Consider the following 22867-nt stretch of genomic DNA (forward strand, 5'->3'; position numbering starts at 1 on the left):
GACGGCGTTGGGGGCGTAATTATATTTGTAACAAAGCAAAGACACCAAAGAGGACCGGTGAGGGGACACGTAGAAAACACTCCACCTTCCTGCTCAGTCCAGACTCCGCCTCCACGGCTCGGACGTCAGTCCAGCGGCTCCTGTTTGATGCGCGGCGGCGAGCCGCTGGGGGCGGGGCCTCGGCGCAGGGGCCGGCTCAGCACGTACTCACTGAACTGGGACGAGTCCACGCCGCCGCCGCAGGACGCCTGGACACTGAAGCCCTTCTGGAAGAGACGCTCCAGGACCTGCGTGGATGCAAGCGCACACACACACACACACACAAGGGTGAACACACACATACACACACACACACACCAGGGTGAAGCAGACGTGACCCCGCCCCCCCGGGGGTGGTGCCGGGTCGTACCTGCACGGAGTTGAGTCTGCAGTAGCCGTTGAGCGGGAAGCGAATGACGTGGGTGGGGTCGTGGTTCCAGCCGGCGTTGAGCGAGTTGCACATGACGTCCCCGGTCTCGGGGAAGACCTCCTCGATCAGGACCTTCTCGCCGCTCAGCGCGATCCTCTCGCCCAGGTCGGGGGTCACGCGAACCACCAGGCACTCGCAGGCCGCCGCTCGCCGCCCGTCGCGCTCCGCCTGCCAGCGCTCCAGCTCCCGCACCATGGGCACCAGCTGGTAGTAGCGCGCCTCCTCGTAGAGCTGGGGGAAGTCCTGCGGGGGGGAACGGAAGGCTGAAAACGGCGGCGGACCCGGGGACCCCGCCGGCCCTCGGCCCCCCGCCGGCCTCACGTGGAAGTCCTCGGGCAGCAGCAGCTTGCAGGTCCGCAGGAAGCCGAGGACGTGGCGGAAGATGTCCCCGTCGCGGTCGATGAAGTAGTGCTGCTTCAGGCTGTCCAGCACGATGGGCTCGGCGCCGCTGAACAGGCGGCCGATCCTGCGGAGGCAAGCGGCCGGTCAGCGCCCTCCCGCCGGCGAGGCCACCCGCCCCGGACCCGCCCCCCGCCTGACCTGGACTCGGGGAACTTGGTGAGGGTCGCCAGGCTGCTGGTGTACATGTGGCCCCCCACGTCGATGTGCACGGGGGCGTTGGCTTTGGTCAGCTGGGCGGGAGACGGGATGCCCTGCGTCGTCATCGGCGACACCGGCGAGCGGCTGACCGACATTCTGGACAGGCTCCGCCCCTCCTGGAACCACACACACCATCAAATGGGCAGATTCCGTGTTCGCTCGCCGCGCCCGAGCGCTCGGGAGGACCTCCGGCCCGGGACCGAGACCCAGGCAGCCCTTCTCGCAGTGGCTCTGGGCGGCCCCGTGGAGGCCCTGTCGGCTGGAGACCCCGAGGACAGAGACCTGAGGATGAAGACCTGAGGATGGAGACCTGAGGATGGAGACCTGAGGATGGAGACCTGAGGACAGGGACCCCGAGGACAGGGACCCCGTTGTCCCCCGTTCCGCTCGGTCCCGCTCGGTGCCGAAGGCCAGTGGCAGCGTGGCACTCGTCGGGATCATGCACGGTGACCCCCCTGCCCCCCAAGAGAAAGAGCGCTGACGCCCGGCTTCCGAGTGATGACGAGCCAATGTCACCCTGGTCGGCCAGGTCAGCGGCAACCAATCACAAGCAAGATCCCAAACCCTTCCGCCAATCAGGAGAGAGCTGGAAGAGCCGGCGTGCGTCCCGCTGGAGCTGCACGGCTGCGGCCTCTGATGGAAGCGGGCAGGAGATGACCGCCGGCGGTCACATTACACACGCACACGCAGGCTTTGAAGCGTGACCGCCTCAACCCCCGCCCCCGACAGTGCACGCAGGCGCACACGCACGGTATTCCCGTGCACGCTCCGGAGGAAGATGGAGAGGCGGAACCGACCCGACAGGGGGTGCGGGACCCCGGAGGTCACGGCTGAGGTCAAACGGTGATCCGCTGCGGACGGCGGACGTTGACGGTGAAAATTCCACGCACTTCCGCGCAGGACGCCCGCATCCACCCCCGCCGTCCCGGTGTACCGCTCCGGTCCCCCTCCGCAGCCCCGACCCGAGCACAGCCTCCCGTCGGGGCCCCGGTCACTCAACCGGTACCGGTCCCGCTCCGCCCGCCGTGCGGAATCCCGCTTCCAGACCGGCGGCTCGTACCTGAGAGGACGCCGACACGGAGGACATGAGGCCCGGCGTCCGAGGCTGCGTCCCCGGCGGGAAGCCGACCGGCGCCGCGGCGCTCCGGAGCTCCGCGGCGGATCCACCCCCGGGCGGCGAGCACGGCCCGGGAGCGGCGGCGACGGTGGGTGCTCGGCGGTGCCGGTGGTTGCAGCGGTCCCGGTTGTTCCTGCGCTCCCGGTGGTTCCGGTGGTCCTGATGGTTCCGGTGGTGGTCCCGGTGTCTCCCGTCGGTCGGCCGCCGTGTGTCTCCGGAGCGCTGACGTCACGGCGCGTGGCCCCGCCGCCGCGGGCCAAATGCGCCATTTCAATTCCTGCGCGCTGCCGGACGGGGCTGCGCGCGCAGCTCCGCGGCGGGGGGAGGGGGAGCGGGACGCGCCGCGGCCAATCAGCGCGTCCCGAATGCGGGCCACGCCCCCTTCGATTCAGGAAGCATTGGATTGGCTGTCGGTCTTAAACGTTTATTGGCAAAATCTGACACACACACACACACACACACACACACACACACACACACACACACACACACACACACACACACACGCAGGCCGGTCCCTGAACGCACCGCCGGGCAGGACAATCGTCCGCCGGACTCAGACGAGCCAGCTGACCAATCACAATCCCCTCTTAGTCAACCGGCCAATGACATGAGCTGGAGGCGGGGCCTCGGAGGCGGAGCTCCTCCTCCTGGGCTGAAGAGAAGGCCATGGATCTAGGAGGCATCAGCCCACCTTCCCATCATCTCATCCATTCACCACTTATTCATTTTCACATTCACTTTGATTCCAAAGAAGAAAAATCACAGTTTTCTCCAAACATTGAAGGCAGGATCTACATGGAAGCAGCGGGAAGTTCTGAGGAGGTTCTGAGGAGCAGCTGGGGGTTCAGAGGAGGTTCTGAGGAGCAGCTGGGGGTTCAGAGGAAGGTCTGAGGAGGAGCGGGAAGTTCAGAGGAGGCTCTGAGGAGGAGCGAGAAGTTCAGAGGAGGCTCTGAGGAGTAGCACGGGGTTCTGAGGAGGTTCTGAGGAGCAGCTGGAGGTTCTGAGGAGGTTCTGAGGAGCAGTCGGAGGCCTCAGTCATCGGGCTCGGTGACACACTGCTCCACCATCTCCCTCAGACCAGGGTTCTCCATGGCGGCAGCCACGCGCTCCTTGTCGTTGATCTGCTTGTTGACTGGAAAAACAAACACATTGGTTGCGATTAAGATGGCGACGTCAGTGACGTGAGGACCGGCAGACCGGTTCTTCACTCGGCGATGGCGGAGGACGCCCAGAGAAGAAGCGGCCGCTCCGAGAGACGACGGAGAAACTCACTGTCCTCCTCTGTGGAATGAGTTCCCTCGGAAATGTAGATGTCCAGCTGAGGAGAACGCCACAACAGAGAAGGTGTTACCCTTGGCTTCTATCTACTGAAGCTCTGCTTGTCTGCCTGATTATTCCACACTCCCCTTGGACTATGAAGAACATCTGGTAACTAGAACGTGTTGAGGTGAAGTTTCCTCTCACCTTGTGTTTGAAGGGCAAACATCTCTGCAACTTCACCTGGAGACACAAACCTGCACACACAGAGAGCATCTTTACACACACACACAAAGACAGTGTGTGTGTGTGTGTGTGTGTGTGTGTGTGTGTGTGTGTCTCACCGATGAGAGTGGCCAGGGAGCAGTGTGGGACGGTGGGTGAGAACCTGATGGTGATGAGGACCTCCTCCTCTCCGAGCTCCTGCACCTCCACGCTCTGCTCCGTCACCACCTCCAGCTCCTCCAGCGTGTTGGGCTTCTCGGGGTCCCGGATGGAGCGGATGACGTCTGGAGGGGGTCGGAGGTCGGAGCGATGAAGGGGTGTGTGTGTGTGTGTGTGTGTGTGTGTGTGTGTGTGTTCCGCCGGAAGTCGCCCCCCCCACCTTACCGTAAACCTCCAACGCCTTCTCCTCCATTTCCGGCGAGCCCGGTGACCGTGGACGACCGGCAGGCGGCGTCACGCCCTCGTCATCGGCGGCGCGGAGCCGCAGGTCCGCAGGAGGTCCGCTGGAGGTCTGGTGAAGGTCCGGTGAAGGTCCGCTGGAGGTCCGGTGAAGGCCCGGTGAAGGTCCGCTGGAGGTCGGCCCGGAGCGGATGGTGTTCCGTGAGGTTCAGCGGCTCTACTTCCTGGTGCGGGCGCGGAGCGGCGCCGTGTCTGTCCAGGGGAACCAATCGCAGCGCGGCCCGTCACTTCTTCGGCGGCGGCCGGCGGCGGCCGGCGCCACAGCGCCACCTAGCGACCGGGAGGAGCGGTGCTTTCAGCCGAACCCGTGCGTTCGCCGGGTGCAAAGGTGGAGCGGCGTCACGGCTAAGTTTGTGTTTCACGCATCAGCAAAGGAAAGGCTTCTGGCAGAGCCGACCCCGGCTAGCGTTAGCTGCGGCACGCCGTCCGCCGCTCATCCCATCCAACAATCACTTCTCTTCTTCGTCCGGGACCGGAGACCTCGGCGCCGGCAGCCCGGTCTCCCCTTTGGCCTTGTCGGCTGTCTTGAGGGCCTCCGTGCTCTTCAGGCAGTACAGATGATCGACTCGGCCGTGTCGCGGCGACGCCGCGCTCGCCGTCGGATCTGCCGTCGTACTTTGTGAGGGTAGCTGACCGAAAACGGAGGCGCGGAGACAACGCGGCGTAGCACGACCGCCGCTACGCTACGACACCACAACCTCCCCGCCTCCGCGGAGAGGGCGGCGTCCTGTGCAGAGAAGATAGTGTCCGCAACACACCGGCCCGATAAGGAGCCCGCGGACCTCCTCCCCCTGATAGGCACCATGTGACCCTCATCCTGACAAGGAGTGCGCGGGCCTTCTCAGGAAGACCATGTGAACCTTCTGCCCCCGACGAGGAGCGAGCAGCAGGTCCCCTCCTCGTGCCTCGTGCCTCGTGCCTGCGGGAGCAGGAGGTCGCGGGAGCAGGAAGCCGCTGATCTGCTCACCGCCGGCTTCCTGTTCAAGTGCGTCTCCAAAACGGTCCCGAGAAGACCAGGAGGTTCCGGCGGTTTAAACTCCTGAAGGCCCAAAGTTCTTGAGACCACGGACCATGAGGGGCGGGAAGCACGTCCGGTTTCGACATAAATGAGTGACGAGCCGACTCGGCGTGCAGCTCCACTGGACCCTCGGGGAACTGGCGGGTCACCGGCCCCGAATGCCAGAGAAGAAGAAGAAGAGGAAAGACATGCCGAGGTGCGCGATGGGCGATACGGTCCTTCACAACAGAAGGGTGGAGAACAAGAGTCCAACCAGCCGCGCCAGAGGTGGGCGGAGCCTGTCGGTCCAAAGCCCCGCCTCGCTGGCGCCCGGGCGACCAAACATGGCTGGTTTCCTGTCGCGGCCGACGTCCCTTCTGCCGATCTGTCTTTGTGGTGGCGCTGCGTTTCCATCCGTGAGCGGAGATGAAGTGAAGGAACTTCACAGCGGCTTGACTTTCAAAGGCTTTTATTGAGTTGTGGCGGCAGGAAGTCGGCCGAGGAGGGTGTCCGACGTTCAGATGTCGGGGATCTGCTCGGCCTGGTGATCGCAGACCTCGGGCGAAGAAGAAGAAGAAGAAGAAGAAGAAGAAGAAGAAGAAGAAGACGACACACCTTTGACCTTAGTTGGGAGGATAGAAAGTATCGGGATGAATGTCCTACCTAGAATGCTGTTTCTGTTCAATGCTCTGCCTATCACTGCTCCTGTATCTACCTTCACATCACTGGATAAGCTCATTTCCAAATATATATGGCAGAACAAGAGGCCCAGAGTGAGACTGAAAATACTCTGTGCACCCAGAGATAAGGGCGGATTGTTCTTGCCACACTTAAGAAGTTACTACCTGGCAGCACAACTTGGAAAAATGGTCTCATGGATAAAACTAGATGTGGACACAAGATGGGTGCATATAGAGCGAGGTTCAGTTAAAAAGGTGTCGCTTTCAACTCTTCCCTTTCTAAATTCAAAAGCAAGACGTGGACTTAAGATACAAAATGAATATGTCAACCGTACACTTAAGGTTTGGGAAAAGACAAGACGATTCCTGAATCTACCTCTATCCCTATCAAGGGCAGCAAAAATAACAGCAGCAGGTGACTTTCTGCCAGCAGAGATGGACGGTGGTTTCATTAGATGGGCAGGGAAAGGTTTAATCACAATAAATCAGTTATTTGAAGGAAGAACTCTGAGGGCTTTTTCACAACTTCAGGCAAAATACGACATTGACTCTAAGGATTTATTTAGATATTTTCAAATTTGACATTATTTGACGACACACAAAGAATGGGACAGTATTAAAGAAGCTTCAACTAATTTAAAACAATATTGGATTGAGATAGTTGAGAACAAAATGAACATTAAAAATACAACATCAGATATATATGGCAGGATACGTATGGACACTTCAGTGGACACACTGGATGTGAAAGCTAAGTGGGAACTGGAATCTAATGCTGTGATTGCTGATGGAGAATGGGAGAGTTCTTGGTTGCCCTGGCAACAATGTTTAAGCAGCCCAACATGGAGGGAGTTCAGCTGGAAGTTAAGAATAAGGTATTTTTAAACTCCCTTGATAATAGCTTCTTATGATAATAACAGTTCTCCCCTGTGTGGCATAACGGGGGACTTTTCCCACATCTTTTGGGACTGCCCTAAACTGATGAAATTCTGGGAAGAGGTAAAAAAAAACAAATAAGTGAGATTTTAAAATTAAACAGACCAATTGATCCACAGCAATTTATTATGGGTACAGCATCAACAAGCGATTTAAGGAAAAACCAGGTGTTTTAGCTTAGAGTTTATTGTTTAATGCACTCTAACACACACTTAGAGTGCATTAATTGCACATAAAATGATCCCAGTAAACTGGCTCAAAGCCCACAAACCTACTGGACCAGCGGCGTCAGAGGCTGAAGGATGGAAACTGCATGGAACGCAGAACAGCAAACTTACCACTTCAGACAGACCTATATCTTGACAAATGGGCACCCATTAAAAAGTATTTGGAGAGTTGAAGATATTATCTCTATTTGACTGAGTTAGATGTTTTTTTGTGTTTTTCTTTTTTTTTTCTTTTTTTTTTTTTTTCAGTTCTATTTTATTTTCGTTTGCTAGTGAGGAAATAAGTGACCTATAAAGAATATTGTATAATGTGTATCTTGTTATGAGGTTTTGTAAGAATGTGTGTGACTCTGTTAAGGAACCCGTTCTAATAAATGTTCAAAAAAAAAAAAAAGGAGACACAACCTTCAGTTTGTCATCTTCTCATCCAACTTCCTGTTGGTCCTGGTGGGCGGAGCCTTTCCCGGCGCCACCTGGCGGACGGAGGTGGCGAACTGCAGCGTGCTGAGCGTCTCGGTGGCGTCCTTCTCCTCCGGACTCACGTGCACGAGCACGCAGCTCTGAAGCACAAGGAGAGAAGAGACGCCATCACGGCGCCGCCCGGCAGAACTTGGACAAAACCGCGACCGCAGGACATCCTGACAGACGGATGTGCTTCTCGTCGGGTAGAAAAACAAAGCGGCACATCGACGAACGCGGGAAGTGAGAGATCTGCTTCCCGAGCGTCCGAGGAACCCGGCCTCTCGGCTCCATGAACCCCAGAGGAACCCGGGGTTCTTCGGGCGGCGGGTCCCGGACCTACCTTGGCGTCTCCGCTGAGGCAGGGCTGCAGCAGGTGGGTGAGCTTGGAGTTCCTGAAGGGCACGTGAAGGGCGTTGCACTTCAGGGCGTTGAAGACCTGGACGAAAGATCACGTCAACCGTGACGTCACGGGGACGACGTCCACGTCTCCTCGTTTCTCGGACGCCTAACGGACACGCCCGCCGGTCCGGCCCGGTCCGGCCCGCTCACCTGCCCCAGTGCGGTGAGGGACTTGTTGATGGCGGCCGCCTCCACCAGCCGCGGCCCCTCGGCTTCGGTCCTGGAGATCCGCTCGGACCCCGCGAGGTCGCAGAGGGTGAGGGTTCCGCGGGAGGTGAGTCCGGATCGGAGGTCGGAGCCCTGGACGTCCAGCGCCACCAGCAGGTGAGAGCGGGAGCTGCGAGGACGGGGAGCTTAGCTTTCGGCAGAAGAAGACGGCGGACGTTCGGAGGAGACCGACCTCTGGGTGTTCATCTTAGTGGCTGCCATTTTCCGGTTCTTCTCGCCCGTTTCCATGACGCCCAGGATGTCGGCCTCGGTCTGGACGCGGACCCGCGTCAGTCCCGGGACGGACACCGACTTCCCCTGGACCCGGATCTCCGGGGCGGCGCCGGGACTTTTGCTCAGCAGGTCGTTCAGGGCGTCGTTATAAATCTCCAGCATGGAAATCTGAAGTTTCACAGCCGATGAAATCACTTCTCTGAACCTCAACAACTCGCTCATGCAGACACGCCCGCCCTTCTCCTTCCAGAAGGAGGTGCGGACCCTCTGTGAACACCCGTCCCTGACAGTCTACACCACACACACCACCTGCCTGGGGAGGATCATGGCTTCCTCTGGCCAAGAGCTCAGATGTTCTCACCGGGATCTGCCGGAGACGTCCTCCCGGTCCGAGGGACTCCGTCGCTACTGGGACCGCCTTTGCCTTCGAACCTCACCTCTGGTCCAACCCTCCCCCCCGAGGCCCTGCTGTTTCTCCATCCGCCCGCCCACACTGACCACTGCTGCTCCATCTGCCTCCATGGCCATCTCCTGGGACCTGCTGCGTCTACATGGGAGGATCTATGGGCACCGACTTTTGGAGAACTTGCACCTGCTACCGCCGTACTTGTGCATCTAACACGAGGTGGAACCAGAAACCGTAGTCAGATTCCTTGTCTGACCATCCCGGCCGTCGAACCGCTTCGGATTCTGGCCGCGGCAGTCGTTGGTCCGGCGGTCGGCCTTCGGGCGAGGAACCCCGGAACACTTCCGTTCACGAATAAAACACAAGAACCCGGGGTTCCTCCAGATTCTTGACGTACCTCCAAGCGGAAGGACACCTGGGTCTTCTCGGCGCAGATTCGAAGCAGCTCCCGGACGGACCTGATGTTGACTCCGGGGCTCCCCCCCCCGCCCGTCATGGTGTAGGTCTTCCCGGAGCCCGTCTGTCCGTAGGCCAGGATGCAGACGTTGTAGCCGTCCACACAGGAGGTGATGAGCGGCAGCGCCTCGGCAAACACGTCCTCCTGGAGGTCAGGACGGCGGCGTCAGGGGAGATGGCGCGCTCTTCCATCAGCAAAGAGGAAGGTTCCGGTTCTGTCGGGTCACCTGAGCGCCGCCGGGGGGGAAGACCTTGTCGAACCGGAACCTCTTCTTCGCGCCGCCCTTCTGGAGGAGCAGCAGCTCGCGGTCGTCGGCGACCTCCAGGCAGGCGTCGGGGGAGGAGCTCTTCCGGACTCGGCAGAAGACCCGGATGTTTCCGCGCAGGTCCAGCAGCTCGTTGTGGAGGCTCTTCCTCTCCGCCGCCTCCTTCCTGTAGAGGCGGCGCAGCTCCTCCGCCTCCTCGGCCCGCCGCCGCTCCGCCGCCGCCAGCGAGAGCAGCGGCTCCCGCAGCTGCCGCAGCAGGTTCTGCAGGTCCTGCAGGTCCAGACGGGCCGCCGAGCGCAGCTGCTCGGCGGACACGTTGAGCTCCCGGGTCAGGAGGCCCAACCGCCGGAGACGCCCGGGGTCGGCGGCGGCTCCGGCCGGAGGGACCGAGGGCGGCCGGCGGCTCAGGAGGGCCCGGATCTTCTCCCGGGCCTCCTGCCGGTCCGCCTCCAGCTCCGCCGCCCTCCTGTTCTGGTGCTGGACCACGTCGGTGAGGTACCGGACCTCCCCTTCCAGGCGGCGGCTCCTCTGGACCAGACCTTCCGTCTCCCGCTCCTGGGCCCGGACCTGCTGCCTCAGGCCCTCCATGACCCGCTCCCTCTCCGCCGCCGCCCTGCCGGGTCAGAACCAGAGCGGGTGAAGCGGGCCGGTCACCTGACCGCGCGGCGCCGCCGGCGGGGTCGGCGGACCTGAAGGGGTCCGGGTCGAGACCTGGCGCTCCGCCGGGCGACGCCTGCAGGAGGACGTCTCCGAAGATGGCGAGGAACAGGGAGACCACCTCGTCGGCTTCGTAGTTACACTGCCTGAGCGCCGCCGCGATCTCCTTCTGGTCCTCCAGCCCGGGCAGCGAGGCCTGCGGGGGAGCGAGCGCCGTCAGACCCGCCCGTCCCCGCCGGAGGGGGCGGAGCTCCCGGGTCCCGGTCCTCACCGTCACCCTGCGGACCTTCTCCTGCACCGAGGCCACGCACACCTCCCACTGCAGCGGCAGCAGCAGCCACTGGCCCACGTGAGGATCCCAGAACCTGCAGACATTCACCTTCTCCTGGAGGACACACACACACACACACACACACACGCACACACACACACACCATGTAATGTAATCTCAGGTGTTCTCCAAGGCTCTCCTCAGAACCTTGTGCTTTCAGGTGAAACATCTAAGGACCAATGAAAGGTGAGCTCTCAGAGGAACAGGAAGCCGTCACTCCAGACCTCCGTCCTCCGGTTTGGAGGCGGGGCCTAATCCGGACGCTCGGACCGACCTCTGGGTTACCGTGGCAACGGAGCTCTCGTGTCTCTTGCCTCACCTCGAACATGTAGGTGGTGAGGTTCCCCTTCCCCTGGATGAAGATGCTGCCGGTCCGGTCGTCCTCCGTCAGAGTCTGGAGCAGGTGTCCTGAGTCCTGGAGGACACACACACACACACACACACACACACACACACACACACACACACACACACACACTACCTGTCTAGGTGGACACACACCCACTGATCTGGCCAGGATGCTGGACTCACCTCCGCGGTCACGAACCGGCCCTGGTCCAACCAGTCGGATGGAAACGGCTGCAGGTTCTGCAGAAGAAGAAGAAGAAGGAGAAGAAGGAGAAGAAGTCAAGTGAAGCCTGAGGGTGAAGATCACGGTTCCGGAAGGCCGTGAGCTCCGATCTCCACCCAGAAACCCCGGAGCCACGGTTCCGATGTTCTCGTACCTGCGCCTCGTCCACGTAGACCCGGCGGCCCTGGTGCTTGAAGCAGCTGTACAGGGTTCCGTTGTTGTGAAGGAAACTTTCAAAGTCCAGAGAAAGTTCTTCCCCTTCGCTTCTCTCCTGAAGAAACATCGACATCTGACCGTCCCGGAGAAGAACGGAGAACCTCCTTCGGTCCGTCCTTTTGTCCTCGTGGAGGAACCGTGAGGAGAAAGAGGTGGACCGAAGCGTTCTCTTCTGATGCTCTTCAGAGGAACCGAGCAGAACCTCCTCCCCTCGGGGTCACAGAAGAAGGTCAATGAAGAAGGGCTTCAGGTTTTAGTTTGACACTGGATGAAGAAGCTGCTCACCTCCACCTGACGCGCCTCCTCCTCCTCCTCCTCCTCCTCCTCCTCCTCCTCCTCCTCGCTCCTCAGAGGCTGGATGTCCACGATGTGATTCTCCAGCGTGGAGGAAACATCCACCTGAGGACACCAGAGAACTTCAACCTCCTGAGCGTGAGGAGCACCTCGCCCCCCCAGAGAACATCCACGGGAGGAGCCCAGGAGCACCGGCGAGAAGTCGGAGGAGAATTGAAAGCAGGCAGACACACGGACCAGGATGGACCACCAGTGACAGGAGGTCTGGAAGAAGTCCAACCTCCTGGATAAAACCAGGAGTTTAAACCCAGAAGACACTTGAGGACGGAGTAGACGTGCCGTCAAAGACTCCATCAGGTGAACGCTGATGAGCCGGAGCTCCAGAGGAGCAGCCTGAGATCCCGAGGTGGACGGAGGCGGCCGGGAAGCCTCTGGACTGTGCAGAGGACGTGCTCTCCAAGGACCTTCAAGGCCATTCCTCAAAACTAGACGTCACAGAAAAGGTTTCTGTCTCGGTTGCGATGCAAATGATCTGGACCGAACACGGACCTCCACGGACCCAGAAGCTCCACGGGTCTGGAGGTCTGCAGGTCTGGAGGTTCCACAGGTCCAGAGGTCCGCTGGTCTGGAGGCTCCATGGGTCCAGAGGTCTGCAGGTCCGGCTCTCGGCCCCCACGAGTCGGAGCTCCCTCTCCCGTCACTGCCGGACGCTCCAGTTGTTTTTCTGCTGTGTTGGACGACCGTCGTCCTTCTCCTGGTTCCTCACCTCAGATGGAAGCTGAGCTGAGACGCCTCAGGCTCTGAAGGTCACGCCGTCTCAGTGACGTGTAATAACACTTCATACATGTAATAACACTTCATACATGTAATAACGGGGTAATAAGAGTAATAACGGGGTAATAAGAGTAATAACAGGGTAATAAGAGTAATAACAGGGTAATAAGAGTAATAACGGGGTAATAAGAGTAATAACAGGGTAATAAGAGTAATAACAGGGTAATAAGAGTAATAACAGGGTAATAAGAGTAATAACGGGGTAATAAGAGTAATAACAGGGTAATAAGAGTAATAACGGGGTAATAAGAGTAATAACAGGGTAATAAGAGTAATAACGGGGTAATAAGAGTAATAACGGGGTAATAAGAGTAACAAGGCAGCCTCCTCAGGAAGTGTTACCTGGGGCGTCTCCTGGTCCGGGGGGGTCGGCGGGCGCCCCGCTGCGGGGGGGCCTTCAGGGGACGGGGGTCGCCCCATCGGGGCGGGGGGGCTAATCCGCTCACCGGCCTGGGGGGGGGGCGCCGCGGACGCCGCACTGCCCATCTCTGACACACACACACACACACACACACACACACACACTCGGCTGCTCCACGACACCTCAGGTGTTGGTGGCTGGAGGAGGAGGAGGAACCTGACACCAGACACCGGAGCTCAAGGTGTGACCTTCTCAGCTCCATCTTCAGTTACAAACTTCAGAAACCTTAGAACCTGAGGAACACACACACACACACACACACACACACACACACACACACACACACACACACACACACCTCTTTCCTCAGGTTGGATCTGACATCAAACACCAGCCTCTCCCATCCTGATCTCTGACCAGGAAGCTCAGAGGACCAGGTTCTTCAGGACCTTCGGTCGGTGAGCTCGTTGCCTAGGAGACCACACTGGGATGCCGCAATGATCCTGTCTTCAGTCTCTGCTGTCTGGTCCAGGAGGTCAGTGTACCCTCTGGAGAAAGACCTCCATGATGGAGAAGACCTGTATGTGTGTGTGTGTCAGACCATGACAGTCTGGAGGTCTGCAGAGATCTGCATCTGAAGGACTGACAGCGGCTCTGATTGGTGGACAGGTGAGATGTTTTATTGGTTCAGGGTGAAGGAACCAGAGAGCCTTCAGAGGCTCCCCTTTCAAAACCAAAGGCGGGGGAGCAGAAGGTCTGAGGCCGACCTCCTGGACCTCCTGGACCTCCAGGACCTCCAGAGGGCAGGTGTGCGCGGTCCTCAGCCGGCCAGCCGGTCGCTCAGGTAGGCGGAGGTGTCGGCGTCCTGCAGCAGGGTCTTGGTGAGGTCTGGCAGGCGGAGCTGGTAGGCCAGGCGGTAGCGTCCGTACACGTCCTCGCAGAAGGTCAGCAGACGCTTCACGTTGACGGCCACGCCTCCTCCGGGGACGCCGTCCAGCCTGGACACGCCGGGAGGTCAGCGCGCATCCCATAATACGCCGCGTCCCTTCCCGCGAGGAGGGAACCCACCTGCCGAGGACGTCGGCGAAGAAGCCGGGGGTCAAAGGTCGCAGGCCTCTCAGCTCCTCCAGGTAGACGAAGTCTCCGCCCACGACCACTTTGTGGTAAACAAGCTCCGCCCAGTCGGGCCCGAAGCCGTACGCCTCCGACACCACCAGCGCCTGGAGAGAACACCTCCTCAACCTTCTCAAACTTCTCAGCGCACGGCCCGACGTGCACGGGGGCCCAGGAGACCCAGGAGGTCCAGGAGGCCCAGGAGGACCAGGAGGCCCAGGAGGACCAGGAGGTCCAGCTTTCCAGACGTACCTGAAGGCAGCGCGGCAGCAGCAGCAGGGCCTCCTGCAGCTGGGCCGGGCTCAGGCTCAGGAGACGCACCTCCGGACCTCGGGACAGAAGGTGCAGCTGCAGGGACACCAGCTTCGCCAGCCGCACGCAGCGGCTCGCCTGGCGCACACACGAGTCCTGGACACACACACACACACACACGCACACACACGCACACACACACGCACACACACTCAGTCTGTCTGTCTGAAACCACTTCCTGCTCCTCTTTGTCCCTCTGAGACAATGAGGAGGACCATCACTGAAGGTCCTCCTCCACCACAGCTCCAGCTCCAAGTCCAGGTCCAGGTCTTCACGGCCCCCGAGAGCCGGGCCGTCTGGTTTCTACTTGACACTGAACTCCAACAAGAGGAGGTGGAGGCGACGGAGGACCTGCTGCTGCCTCTGGGGCTTCTTCCAGAAAGCGGGAGAAGATCTGGAGAAGGTGGAGAAGGCTACATGCAGAGATGCAGCGGTCGTGCTAACATGCTAACAGGTAGCATTCGGAAGGTTCTTGAAAGATGGCGGGTTTGATCCTGGTGCTGGAGAGCCCCTTGGACCATCACCAGAGCAGGAACAGAACAGGTCTTCTTCTCCTCTGGTCTGCTCCCTCCAGGGTCTCCACTCTCACACCATCTACCTTCATGTCCTCTTCACCTCCATCTGTAAACCTCCTCTCTGGTTCTTCCTCCAGACCTCCTCCATCCTCAGCGTCCTTCTACCCAGATCTTCTCCATCCCTCCTCTGTCCATGTCCAAACCATCTCAGTGTGACTTGATCTCCAGAACATCTACCATGTGTGGTCCCTCTGATGGACACCTTCCTGATCCTCTCCATCCTGGTCACCCCCACAGAGAACCTCCAAATCTTCATCTCTGCTTCCTGTCTTCTCCTCAGTGGCTCTGTCTCCAAACCATACAGCATCTCTGGTCTCACCTCCATCTTCTCCACCTTTGCTTTCCTTCTGGTTGATATTCTTCTATCCCCCCTGACCACCTTCTCCATCTGTTCCAACCTACTTGGTCCGGTTTCTCCACCTCTTCTCCTTCCTCTCCACTGCTCTGGACTGTTGACCCGAAGTACTGAAAGTCCTCCATCTTCTTGATCTCCACTCCCTGTAGCCTCACCGTTCCTCCAGGGTTCCTTTCATTCACACACATATATTCTGTCTTGCTGCGACTCACCTTCATTCCTCTCCTTTCCAGAGCATACCTCCACCTCTCTAGATGTTCCTCTACCTGTTCTCTGCTCTCACTACAGATCACAATGTCATCTGCAAACATCATGGTCCATGGAGGTTCCTCCAGACAGTGAAGAGGTTCAGGGTTTCAGGTCCCGAGAAGGAAAGCAGGGAGCACAGAAGCAGAGGACGGCAGGTGCCGGAGAAGAACCAGGAAGCATCTCTGATACAAATGCTGGAAGAAGCTTGGAGCGCAGGTGGAGAAGCATCAGAAGCAGGCGGAGGGTGAAGGTCTCGGCTGGAGAACCAGATCCTGGTCCTTGAGAACTGAGGTTGTGACTCTAAGGAATGAAGAACGTGGAAGAGCAACGAAGAAGAGTCACCTTGGCGAAGCTCTCGGCGGCGTCCTTGAGGAGAGCCAAGACGTTGACCAGAGATGTCTTCAGCTCGGGGGTGACGACTGGTCACACACACACACACACACACACACACACACACACACACACACACACACACACAGTGAGGACCCAGGTGTGAGTAGGGCGTGTGTGTGTGTGTGTGTAGCTTCTTCTCACCCCAGGGCTGGGACTCGATGATCTTCAGCTGCGTCCTGGCCGCCATCTCGTGGTTCTCCCCGATCTCCCTCCTCATGCTGAAGCACAGAGCCACCATGTTGTGCTTCTCACTGTCGGCCGGCAGGAAGCGGCGGATGTAGTCCAGCAGAGCCGTACGGAGGCTGGAGCTCTGAGGGCGCACACACACACACACACACACACACACACACACACACACACACACACACACACACACACACACACACACACACACACACACACTGTTGGCCCTGATGAGTGTGTGCACCTGGCCTACCTCTACATGTGTGTGTGTCTGTGTGTGTACCTGGCATCTGTGTGTTTGTGTACCTGGCTTGCCTCTACGTGTGTGTGTGTGTGTGTGTGCATCTGGTCTGTGTGTGTACCTGGCTTCTGTGTGTGTGTGGGCACACACATCTGGCCTATCTCTACATGTATGTGCACCTTCCTCTACATACAGTATGTGTGTGTGTGTGTGTGAGTATACTGGTCCTCTGTGGATGTACACTTATCCTCTAAATGTGTGTGTACCTGCCCTGGCTGATGTGTGTGTGTTTGTGTGTACTTGTCCTCTGGGTTTGTGTGTGTACTTGTCCTCTGTGTGTGTGTTTGTGTGTACTTGTCCTCTGGGTTTGTGTGTGTACTTGTCCTCTGTGTGTGTGTGTGTGTGTGTGTGTGTGTGTGTGTGTGTGTGTGTGTGTGTGTGTGTGTGTGTGTGTGTGCGCGCACCTGTCCTCTGGGTGTGTGTGTGTGTGTGTGTGCGCACCTGTCCTCTGGGTGTGTGTGTGTGCGCACCTGTCCTCTGGGTGTGTGTGTGTGCACCTGTCCTGTGTGTGTGTGTGTGTGTGTGTGTGTGTGTGTGTGTGTGTGTGCACCTGTCCTCTGGGTGTGTGTGTGTGTGTGTGCACCTGTCCTCTGGGTGTGTGTGTGTGTGTGTGCACCTGTCCTCTGTGTGTGTGCACCTGTCCTCTGGGTGTGTGTGTGTGTGTGTGTGCACCTGTCCTCTGGGTGTGTGTGTGTGTGCACCTGTCCCCTGGGTGTGTCCACGCTCTTCCTGAGCAGCATCTCAAAGCGGTGGTTGTGGTGCAGGAGGTCCAGGATGTAGGTCATCTCGTCGTACCTGCCGATCCCCGTCAGCAGACGCACCTGAGGGCGGCCCGGCGGCGTTGAGTCGGGGCCGCGAGTCGAGGCGCCGACAGGAAGTGAGGTCACCTACCAGCAGGCCGTAGTGCTCGGCGGGAGCCAGGTGGGCGTGGCTTAGGTGGCGAGCGGCCTGAAGAACCCGCACGATGCCCTCCATGTTGCAGGTCAGACTGAAGCATTCGTGGGCCACGATCAGCAATTCCACAACTACACACACACACACAGGTCACACATGGGGAGGTTCACAGGTGTGTGTGTGTGTGTGTGTGTGTGAGAGAGAGAGAGTCCTACTGCAGCTCAGCTCCCTCAGAGGAACATGGCTGATGCTCTCCATGAGTTTGACCCCCACCAGCCCGGGGTCGTCACACAGTTTGACCAGCTGCAGCAGCGAATCCCGTCCTTCCTCCGGCCGGTACACCCGCCTCTCTGAGGTCACACGCACACACACACACGTGTTAAACACACACAGACACGGCGTCTGAGTGTCGGCGTGGGCCGGCCCGGCGCTGACCGGGATGAGCCTCCTGGTCGTGGGCCCTCAGGCCTCGGACCACGGCGGCCGCCAGCAGACCGGCCACGGCGTCCGCAGGAAGCGCCTGGACCTTGATGAAGGAACGAGCCTTCCGGAAGCGCTCGGCCTCCTCCGACAGCAGCAGCTTCTCCAGCACAGAGCTGGGGGCCTCGCCGCTCAGCTGCACGAAGGAGCTCTGCAGCTCCTGTGGACACACACACACACACACACACACACACACACACACACACACACACACACACACACACACACACACACACACACACACACACACACACACACACACACACACACACACACACACACACACAGACGAGGTGTCAGGTTCCTGACAGTGACGTCTGATAAACAGAAGATAACGATGGTAGCAGATGGTTTGGAGCCCACGTGGAACGGTCACGGGTTAACGGGTTAACGGTACCTCGGCCAGCTGGTAGAGGCTGACCACTTGTTTGCAGTAGTTGTTGCCATGGCGACAGCGATCCGACAACCTCTGGAGCTCTGCGGCAACCTGGTCCTCAGGCTGGGGGAGGATCAGGAGGGACTGACCTGGAGGGAGGAGGAAGACCTTCATTGCTTCATTCACTCACACACACACACTCATACACACACACACGCACACACACACACACACACCTGTGGATCCGTCGGAGGGCTCGTGGCGTGTGTGTGTGAGTGTGGGGTCGGAGGCCAGGGCCCGGCAGCGCAGCACCAGCCACAGGTCCGGGTGGAAGAGGCAGAAGTAGCGGCAGAGGCGGCTGGCCTCGTGGACGGCGCCCTGGTCCAGGAGGCGTCCCACCATGGCGGCCAGGACGCCGCGCTCCTCCGGACTCAAGGCACCCTCGGGCCCCCGGGGCTCCTCGGGCCCTCGCGCCTCCTGCGGTCCCGGGACGCCGTCCAGACTGAGGCACGCCTCGGTGTTGAGGTCGGCAATGGCGGAGAAGGAGAACTCCTTCATGAGGGCGTCGTAGGAGCCGCTCTCGGCCGTGACGACCGCCGGCGGCTTGAAGACGCTTTCTGTCTCCACGGAGATGGTGAGGAGGTGCTGGCGAAGACGGCACTCCCACAGGCGTTTCTCCAGGCCCTCCAGGCGCTCCAGGTGGTCCGGGGGCGGCGGGCGGCGCCCGGCCAGCCAGTCGGCGGCGAGCGCCAGCAGGGCGCAGCGTTCCTGGAGCCGCGGGAGCTCCGGGACCTGGCATGCCTGGGGCTCCGCCTGGGACAGGAAGAAGCGGGACGCGGAGGCGGCGTCCGTGCCCTCGGCCTTCATCCGCTCGTGGCACCTCCTCCAGAACGCTAGCCGGGTCTCCAGCTGCCGCCACTGCCGCTTGGCCCGCTGGGAGGAGGCCTCCTGGAGGAGCTGCCAGAAGATCGGGGTCACACGACGGGACGCGACCGAGACGCGGGAGACGGCCGAACCAGGTGGAACCTCAGAGGAGCCAGCGGTCTCCTGCTGAGGGCCACACAACAACCCCGGTTCCATCCGCCATTTGGGAAAGACCTCAAAGAGCTTCCTTCATGGGCCAAAGTACTTGGAGAACTTGGACCTGGTAGATTGTCTAGACTCGCAGAAGTTAAACCTAAAGTTGTAGTACCGTATTTTCCGCACTACAAGGCACCTCAAACCCCCCCGTGTGTCTTATAATCCCGTGTCCTTTATAAATGGATCAACATGGAGCCGCAAGAGGTCTCGCACCTACAGGAAGCAGCTGCCGACTCCATTTTCTCCTGGAGAAGAAGTAGCATGCAGTGTATGCTGGGATATGTGACTGGGCCAAGCCTAAATATTCATTTCCATTTGTGTGTGTGTGTGTGTGTGTGTGTGTGTGTGTGTGTGTGTGTGTAAAGACCCCAAAACGGCTCCTTCCAAGAGACACGCTTACGACGCAGTTTAAACTTAAGGTGATCAGTCACGCAGTAGAACACGGAATAGAGCAGCAGCCAGAGATTCAACATGAAGGAATCAATGGTGTGGAAGTGGAGGAAGCAACAAGATGACCTGCACCGAGACATGAAGAATAAACAGAGTTGCTGAGGAAACAAAGCGAGACGGCAGCAGTTGGAGGACAAACTTGACCAGAGAGCAGCAGGTAGAAGCTTCTCTACAGTCACTAGTCCAATGAAGGCAACAGCGCTAGCTAGCTACATGAACATCGATGAGTTTAGAGGTGCTCCTTCTCTGTGTTTCCGTTTCGCACACTTTGAACTGTGACAAATGGAGATGGAAATACATTGTTTTCAACGAAGGCGGCGCAAATACCGGTAAGAGCTACCGGTCTGTACGGCACCGTATTGTGAATGAACTCACTTGTTTTGGGAGTGAACGGAGTTGTCAGAACGTTGGTTTGGACTCTATTAATAAAGTTTGATTGACTTTATCTGATTGTTTTGTTGACATTCCCTTTAGTGGATGTATAACGCAACCCCAGCCACTACTGTAGCTTCTATTCTATGCGCCTTATAATGCGGTGCACCTTATATATGATTTTTTTTTTTTCAAATAGGCCATTCATTCAAGGTGCGCCTTATAATCCGGTGCGCCTTATAGTGCGGAAAATACAGTAGTTCAACTTGTGGTGGTTTCACCTGAAGCGATAGGAGTTATACTCGAAATAGTTATGGTTAACCTGGAGTTGTAATTGCTAATCTGGAGTCGCAGTACCTAAACCTGGAGTTGCAGAAGTTAAACCTGAAGTTGTAGTAGTTAAACTTGTGGTCGTTTCACCTGAAGTGACAGGAGTTATACTTGAAGTAGTTATGGTTAAACCTGGAGTTGTGTTAGATATCCCGGAGTTGCAGTACCTAAACCTGGGTTGCAGTGGTTAAACGTGGTGTTGTATCAGCTAACCTGTCGGAGCAGCAGGCTGTGGACCGGTAGTCCGCCCAGCAGGGCCACCTGCCGGGCCTGCTCGTAGAGCCCCCGGGCCTGCAGGGCCTCCACTGTGGCCTGGAACTCCCGCCGCTGGTCGGAGGGGGAGGCGCAGCACAGCAGCCCGGGCGGCACCCTGACCTCCGACCCCTGAAGCAGCCGACTGAGCTGACCCAGCTTCTTGAAATCCGGACCTACAGACACGCAGACGGTGAGAACGGAAGTTCCGCCCGCCGAGCGCGACGGGGCGAGAGCTCACCGTCGGCCTTGAGCAGCGCGTCGATGTCGGCCAGCAGCTGCAGCAGGCGGTGCAGGTCGAAGGGTGAGGAGCATCTCTGCAGCAGGGCGACCAGCAGGACCGAGGCCTGGCTCTCCAACCACTGCAGCGGCAGGCCGCCGGGGGGCGCCGCGTCCCCCGACCGCAGCTGAAGAAGAGCAGACGGCCACCGGCGCTTTCAGAGCGGGAATATTCGACCCGAGGTCGGAGCTCGAAGGTAAAACCGGAATCTCCGCAGCGCTTGGTCCACCTTCCGGAGGGCGTGTCGACCGACGCCGCCCCCCCCACGCTGACTTACGGCCAGCAGCGTCCTCTGGAAGTCCAGGAGCCGGTCTTTGGCTGCCGGGAAGTTCCTGTGGTCGCAGCACAGCTCAAACATCTTGAGGACCAGCACTAGAGGGCAGTCCTGAGGCAGAGAGGCGGCGTTAGGGAGGGACGGGTGTTATTCGGCCTCGTCCCGTTACCCCCCGGCCACCCGGTGCCATCTTACCCTGTGGAAGAGCTGGAAGCCTCGCAGCAGGGGCCGCACCAGGCCGCGGCCCAGCAGCGTCTTCCAGATGATGGACAGGTCATGCAGGGTCCAGACATGGTGCCGCGGGGCCTCCGGCAGGTGCGACGTGGCTTCTCGGGCGGCGACCTCGTCGACGGCGGTGAGGACCCACACACACAGGCACGCCACTGGCTCCGCCCCCTAACACACAACCACGCTCAGACTTAGCCGGAGTCGACCGAACATCTTCAGCTGGACGGACCTTTGCGCCCCTTCTAAGAGGTCGGTATGCTCTTTCTAGAATGTTCCTGAGGTCTCCACACCCGTCGGGTCAAGACTCAGACCGGTTTTGTTTCCTAAATGTGGCTGGTGATCTGCGGCGAGGAGGGAGGAGCCCCTCGGCCGCAGGGGTCACCGTCGCCGCCGTTATTCAGGGAGGGAGAATCACCTGTTGACAGGCGGCGAGCACGGCCAGCGGCGGACAGAGCTGCAGCAGCGCCTGCTCCAGAAGGAAGCCGCAGGGAGACGCCTCCTCCTGGCTCCGCAGGAGGACCTGGAACAGCTCCTTCGGGGGCTCCTCGGGGCCCCGGAAGCCCCTCTGACCCGAGTCCTTCAGGTCTTGGAAAGCCAGGCTCAGGTGGCCCCGCAGGGCGGGGCTGAACCCCGCGGCCAGTGATCTCACCTGAGGAAAGAGAGAGCGGGAGCGGCGCGTGACATCACCGGCCGCCGCCGAGTCGGACGGGGCGGCGAGGGAGGCGGCCCGACCTGCTGCGGCGGGAAGCTATGAAGCTGGACGAACAACAGGAAGTGGGCGAAGCGTCCGTGGCGAGCGCAGAGGGCCGGGTAAACAGAGCTGAGCTTCAGGCCGTGCAGCTGACAGAAGTGGACGGGGAGCGCCCACTCCTGGACCTCCTCGTAGGACCACCTGCGGCACAGGGGAGGAGCTGGTGAAGGTTCTCAACGGGGAGCCGCCCGGCCGCTCAGAGGCACGAGGCGGCTTCCGGCCCGGCGCTCCTCTTTGCTTCACAGCGACTCGTCTCGCGCTCCTTTAGTCCGGCTGACGAGGATTCTCTCCTGGCGCGTAACACGTCGGCGGGTCTGAGGGAACCAGGCCTGGAGCTACAGGCTCGGAAGGTTCCGGAGACACCGGCCTCGACCGACAGGAGGCCGATTCTCGGGATTCACCTGCTGACGCCTCTCTGCTCCAGGTCCTCTGAAACCGCCGCCTCCAGCCAGCCAATCAGATCCTCCGCCGCTCCAGGCTCCGCCTCTGCCAGCTGGACGGCCTTGCACCCTGGAGAGAGCAGAGGGGACGTGTGTGTGTGTGTGTACACAGTTTGGGCACGTGTATATCCCGTGTGTGTGTGTGTGTGTACCCAGAGTGTGTGTGGTGTGCTGCTCTCCATGCTGCAGGATGGTGTTGAGGACCTTCAGGTTGACCCTCAGCCTCAGGCTGCAGATCCCCAGCAGCTCGCAGAAACACACAGCGGCCGCCGTCAGCGAAGCCACGTGGAAGGACTGCAGGGCCAACCTGGACACCTGCTGGAGGGCGGACCTCAGCCTGACACACACACACACACACACACACACACACAGAGCGCTCGGTGACCCTCTTGTTCAGGACCTCCATCCGGCCCTTGGACTTCTGCTCCGTGTCTCCAACATGGCAGAAGGTGACTTGATCCCGGGACTCACAGCGCTGGAACATCGCCGCAGCCGCTCAGCTGCTGCAGCAGGAA

General features: G+C 59.5%; 4 protein-coding genes across 4 annotated transcripts in view; all 4 read right to left on the reverse strand.

Annotated features, from left to right (window-relative positions):
- Positions 1-7: 7 nt before the first annotated feature.
- Positions 8-2407, reverse strand: LOC147232247 (BTB/POZ domain-containing protein kctd15-like). Its single transcript, XM_086148969.1, has 5 exons — positions 2130-2407; positions 1010-1185; positions 791-935; positions 410-712; positions 8-287 (listed from the first exon to the last, which is right to left on the reverse strand). The coding sequence occupies exons 1-5, from the start codon at positions 2154-2156 to the stop codon at positions 126-128; spliced, it is 813 nt and encodes a 270-aa protein (XP_086005095.1). The 5' UTR covers positions 2157-2407; the 3' UTR covers positions 8-125.
- A 191-nt stretch (positions 2408-2598) lies between these two features.
- On the reverse strand, positions 2599-4296 carry ciao2a (cytosolic iron-sulfur assembly component 2A). Its single transcript, XM_086148970.1, has 5 exons — positions 4056-4296; positions 3791-3955; positions 3654-3703; positions 3462-3507; positions 2599-3321 (listed from the first exon to the last, which is right to left on the reverse strand). Exons 1-5 carry the CDS (start codon positions 4081-4083, stop codon positions 3221-3223), a joined length of 390 nt encoding a protein of 129 aa, XP_086005096.1. The 5' UTR covers positions 4084-4296; the 3' UTR covers positions 2599-3220.
- Positions 4297-5970: 1674 nt separating this feature from the next.
- Positions 5971-12723, reverse strand: LOC147232249 (uncharacterized). The gene is made up of 13 exons (XM_086148909.1): positions 12646-12723; positions 11461-11574; positions 11114-11230; positions 10890-10976; positions 10708-10782; positions 10329-10442; positions 10090-10253; positions 9362-10013; positions 9076-9279; positions 8232-8440; positions 7982-8168; positions 7773-7868; positions 5971-7530 (listed from the first exon to the last, which is right to left on the reverse strand). The coding sequence occupies exons 1-13, from the start codon at positions 12721-12723 to the stop codon at positions 7378-7380; spliced, it is 2250 nt and encodes a 749-aa protein (XP_086005035.1). The 3' UTR covers positions 5971-7377.
- A 599-nt stretch (positions 12724-13322) lies between these two features.
- spg11 (SPG11 vesicle trafficking associated, spatacsin) overlaps positions 13323-22867 on the reverse strand; it is a 17714-nt gene continuing 8169 nt past the window's right edge. The window contains exons 21-40 of the mRNA XM_086148910.1: positions 22824-22867; positions 22505-22689; positions 22314-22422; positions 21894-22053; positions 21577-21810; positions 21129-21329; positions 20937-21044; positions 20621-20786; positions 20341-20555; positions 18132-18852; positions 17917-18044; positions 17475-17679; positions 17255-17389; positions 17037-17170; positions 16847-16966; positions 15803-15971; positions 15611-15687; positions 14030-14185; positions 13733-13884; positions 13323-13662 (exon numbers count right to left, since the gene is read on the reverse strand). The exon at positions 22824-22867 is cut by the window's right edge and continues 119 nt beyond it. Coding sequence (XP_086005036.1) covers positions 13485-13662; positions 13733-13884; positions 14030-14185; positions 15611-15687; positions 15803-15971; positions 16847-16966; positions 17037-17170; positions 17255-17389; positions 17475-17679; positions 17917-18044; positions 18132-18852; positions 20341-20555; positions 20621-20786; positions 20937-21044; positions 21129-21329; positions 21577-21810; positions 21894-22053; positions 22314-22422; positions 22505-22689; positions 22824-22867 — 3597 coding nt within the window. The 3' untranslated portion in view covers positions 13323-13484. The remainder of the gene's footprint in view (positions 13663-13732; positions 13885-14029; positions 14186-15610; positions 15688-15802; positions 15972-16846; positions 16967-17036; positions 17171-17254; positions 17390-17474; positions 17680-17916; positions 18045-18131; positions 18853-20340; positions 20556-20620; positions 20787-20936; positions 21045-21128; positions 21330-21576; positions 21811-21893; positions 22054-22313; positions 22423-22504; positions 22690-22823) is intronic.

This window comes from Fistularia commersonii, chromosome 7, assembly GCF_037954325.1.
Source record: "Fistularia commersonii isolate RoL2024-O1a breed Wild chromosome 7, RoL_Fcom_v1.0, whole genome shotgun sequence".
Taxonomy (NCBI): domain Eukaryota; kingdom Metazoa; phylum Chordata; class Actinopteri; order Syngnathiformes; family Fistulariidae; genus Fistularia; species Fistularia commersonii.

What these genes read in the sequence shown, in the direction of transcription:
- LOC147232247 (XM_086148969.1), bottom strand. Translation starts at nt 2,156, where the DNA reads ATGTCCTCCGTGTCGGCGTCCTCTCAG. An exon ending in CCGTGTCGGCGTCCTCTCAG is followed by an intron (nt 1,186 to 2,129) that starts GTACGAGCCGCC and finishes GTGTGGTTCCAG; the next exon opens with GAGGGGCGGAGCCTGTCCAG. An exon ending in TGCTGCCCGAGGACTTCCAC is followed by an intron (nt 713 to 790) that starts GTGAGGCCGGCG and finishes TCCCCCCCGCAG; the next exon opens with GACTTCCCCCAGCTCTACGA.
- ciao2a (XM_086148970.1), bottom strand. Translation starts at nt 4,083, where the DNA reads ATGGAGGAGAAGGCGTTGGAGGTTTACG. An exon ending in GAAGGCGTTGGAGGTTTACG is followed by an intron (nt 3,956 to 4,055) that starts GTAAGGTGGGGG and finishes GACCCCCTCCAG; the next exon opens with ACGTCATCCGCTCCATCCGG. An exon ending in CTCCCTGGCCACTCTCATCG is followed by an intron (nt 3,704 to 3,790) that starts GTGAGACACACA and finishes CTGTGTGTGCAG; the next exon opens with GTTTGTGTCTCCAGGTGAAG.
- LOC147232249 (XM_086148909.1), bottom strand. Translation starts at nt 12,723, where the DNA reads ATGGGGCGACCCCCGTCCCCTGAAGGCCCCCCCGCAGCGGGGCGCCCG. An exon ending in AGAAGGTCCGCAGGGTGACG is followed by an intron (nt 10,254 to 10,328) that starts GTGAGGACCGGG and finishes GCTCCCCCGCAG; the next exon opens with GCCTCGCTGCCCGGGCTGGA. An exon ending in CTCGACCCGGACCCCTTCAG is followed by an intron (nt 10,014 to 10,089) that starts GTCCGCCGACCC and finishes CTGACCCGGCAG; the next exon opens with GGCGGCGGCGGAGAGGGAGC.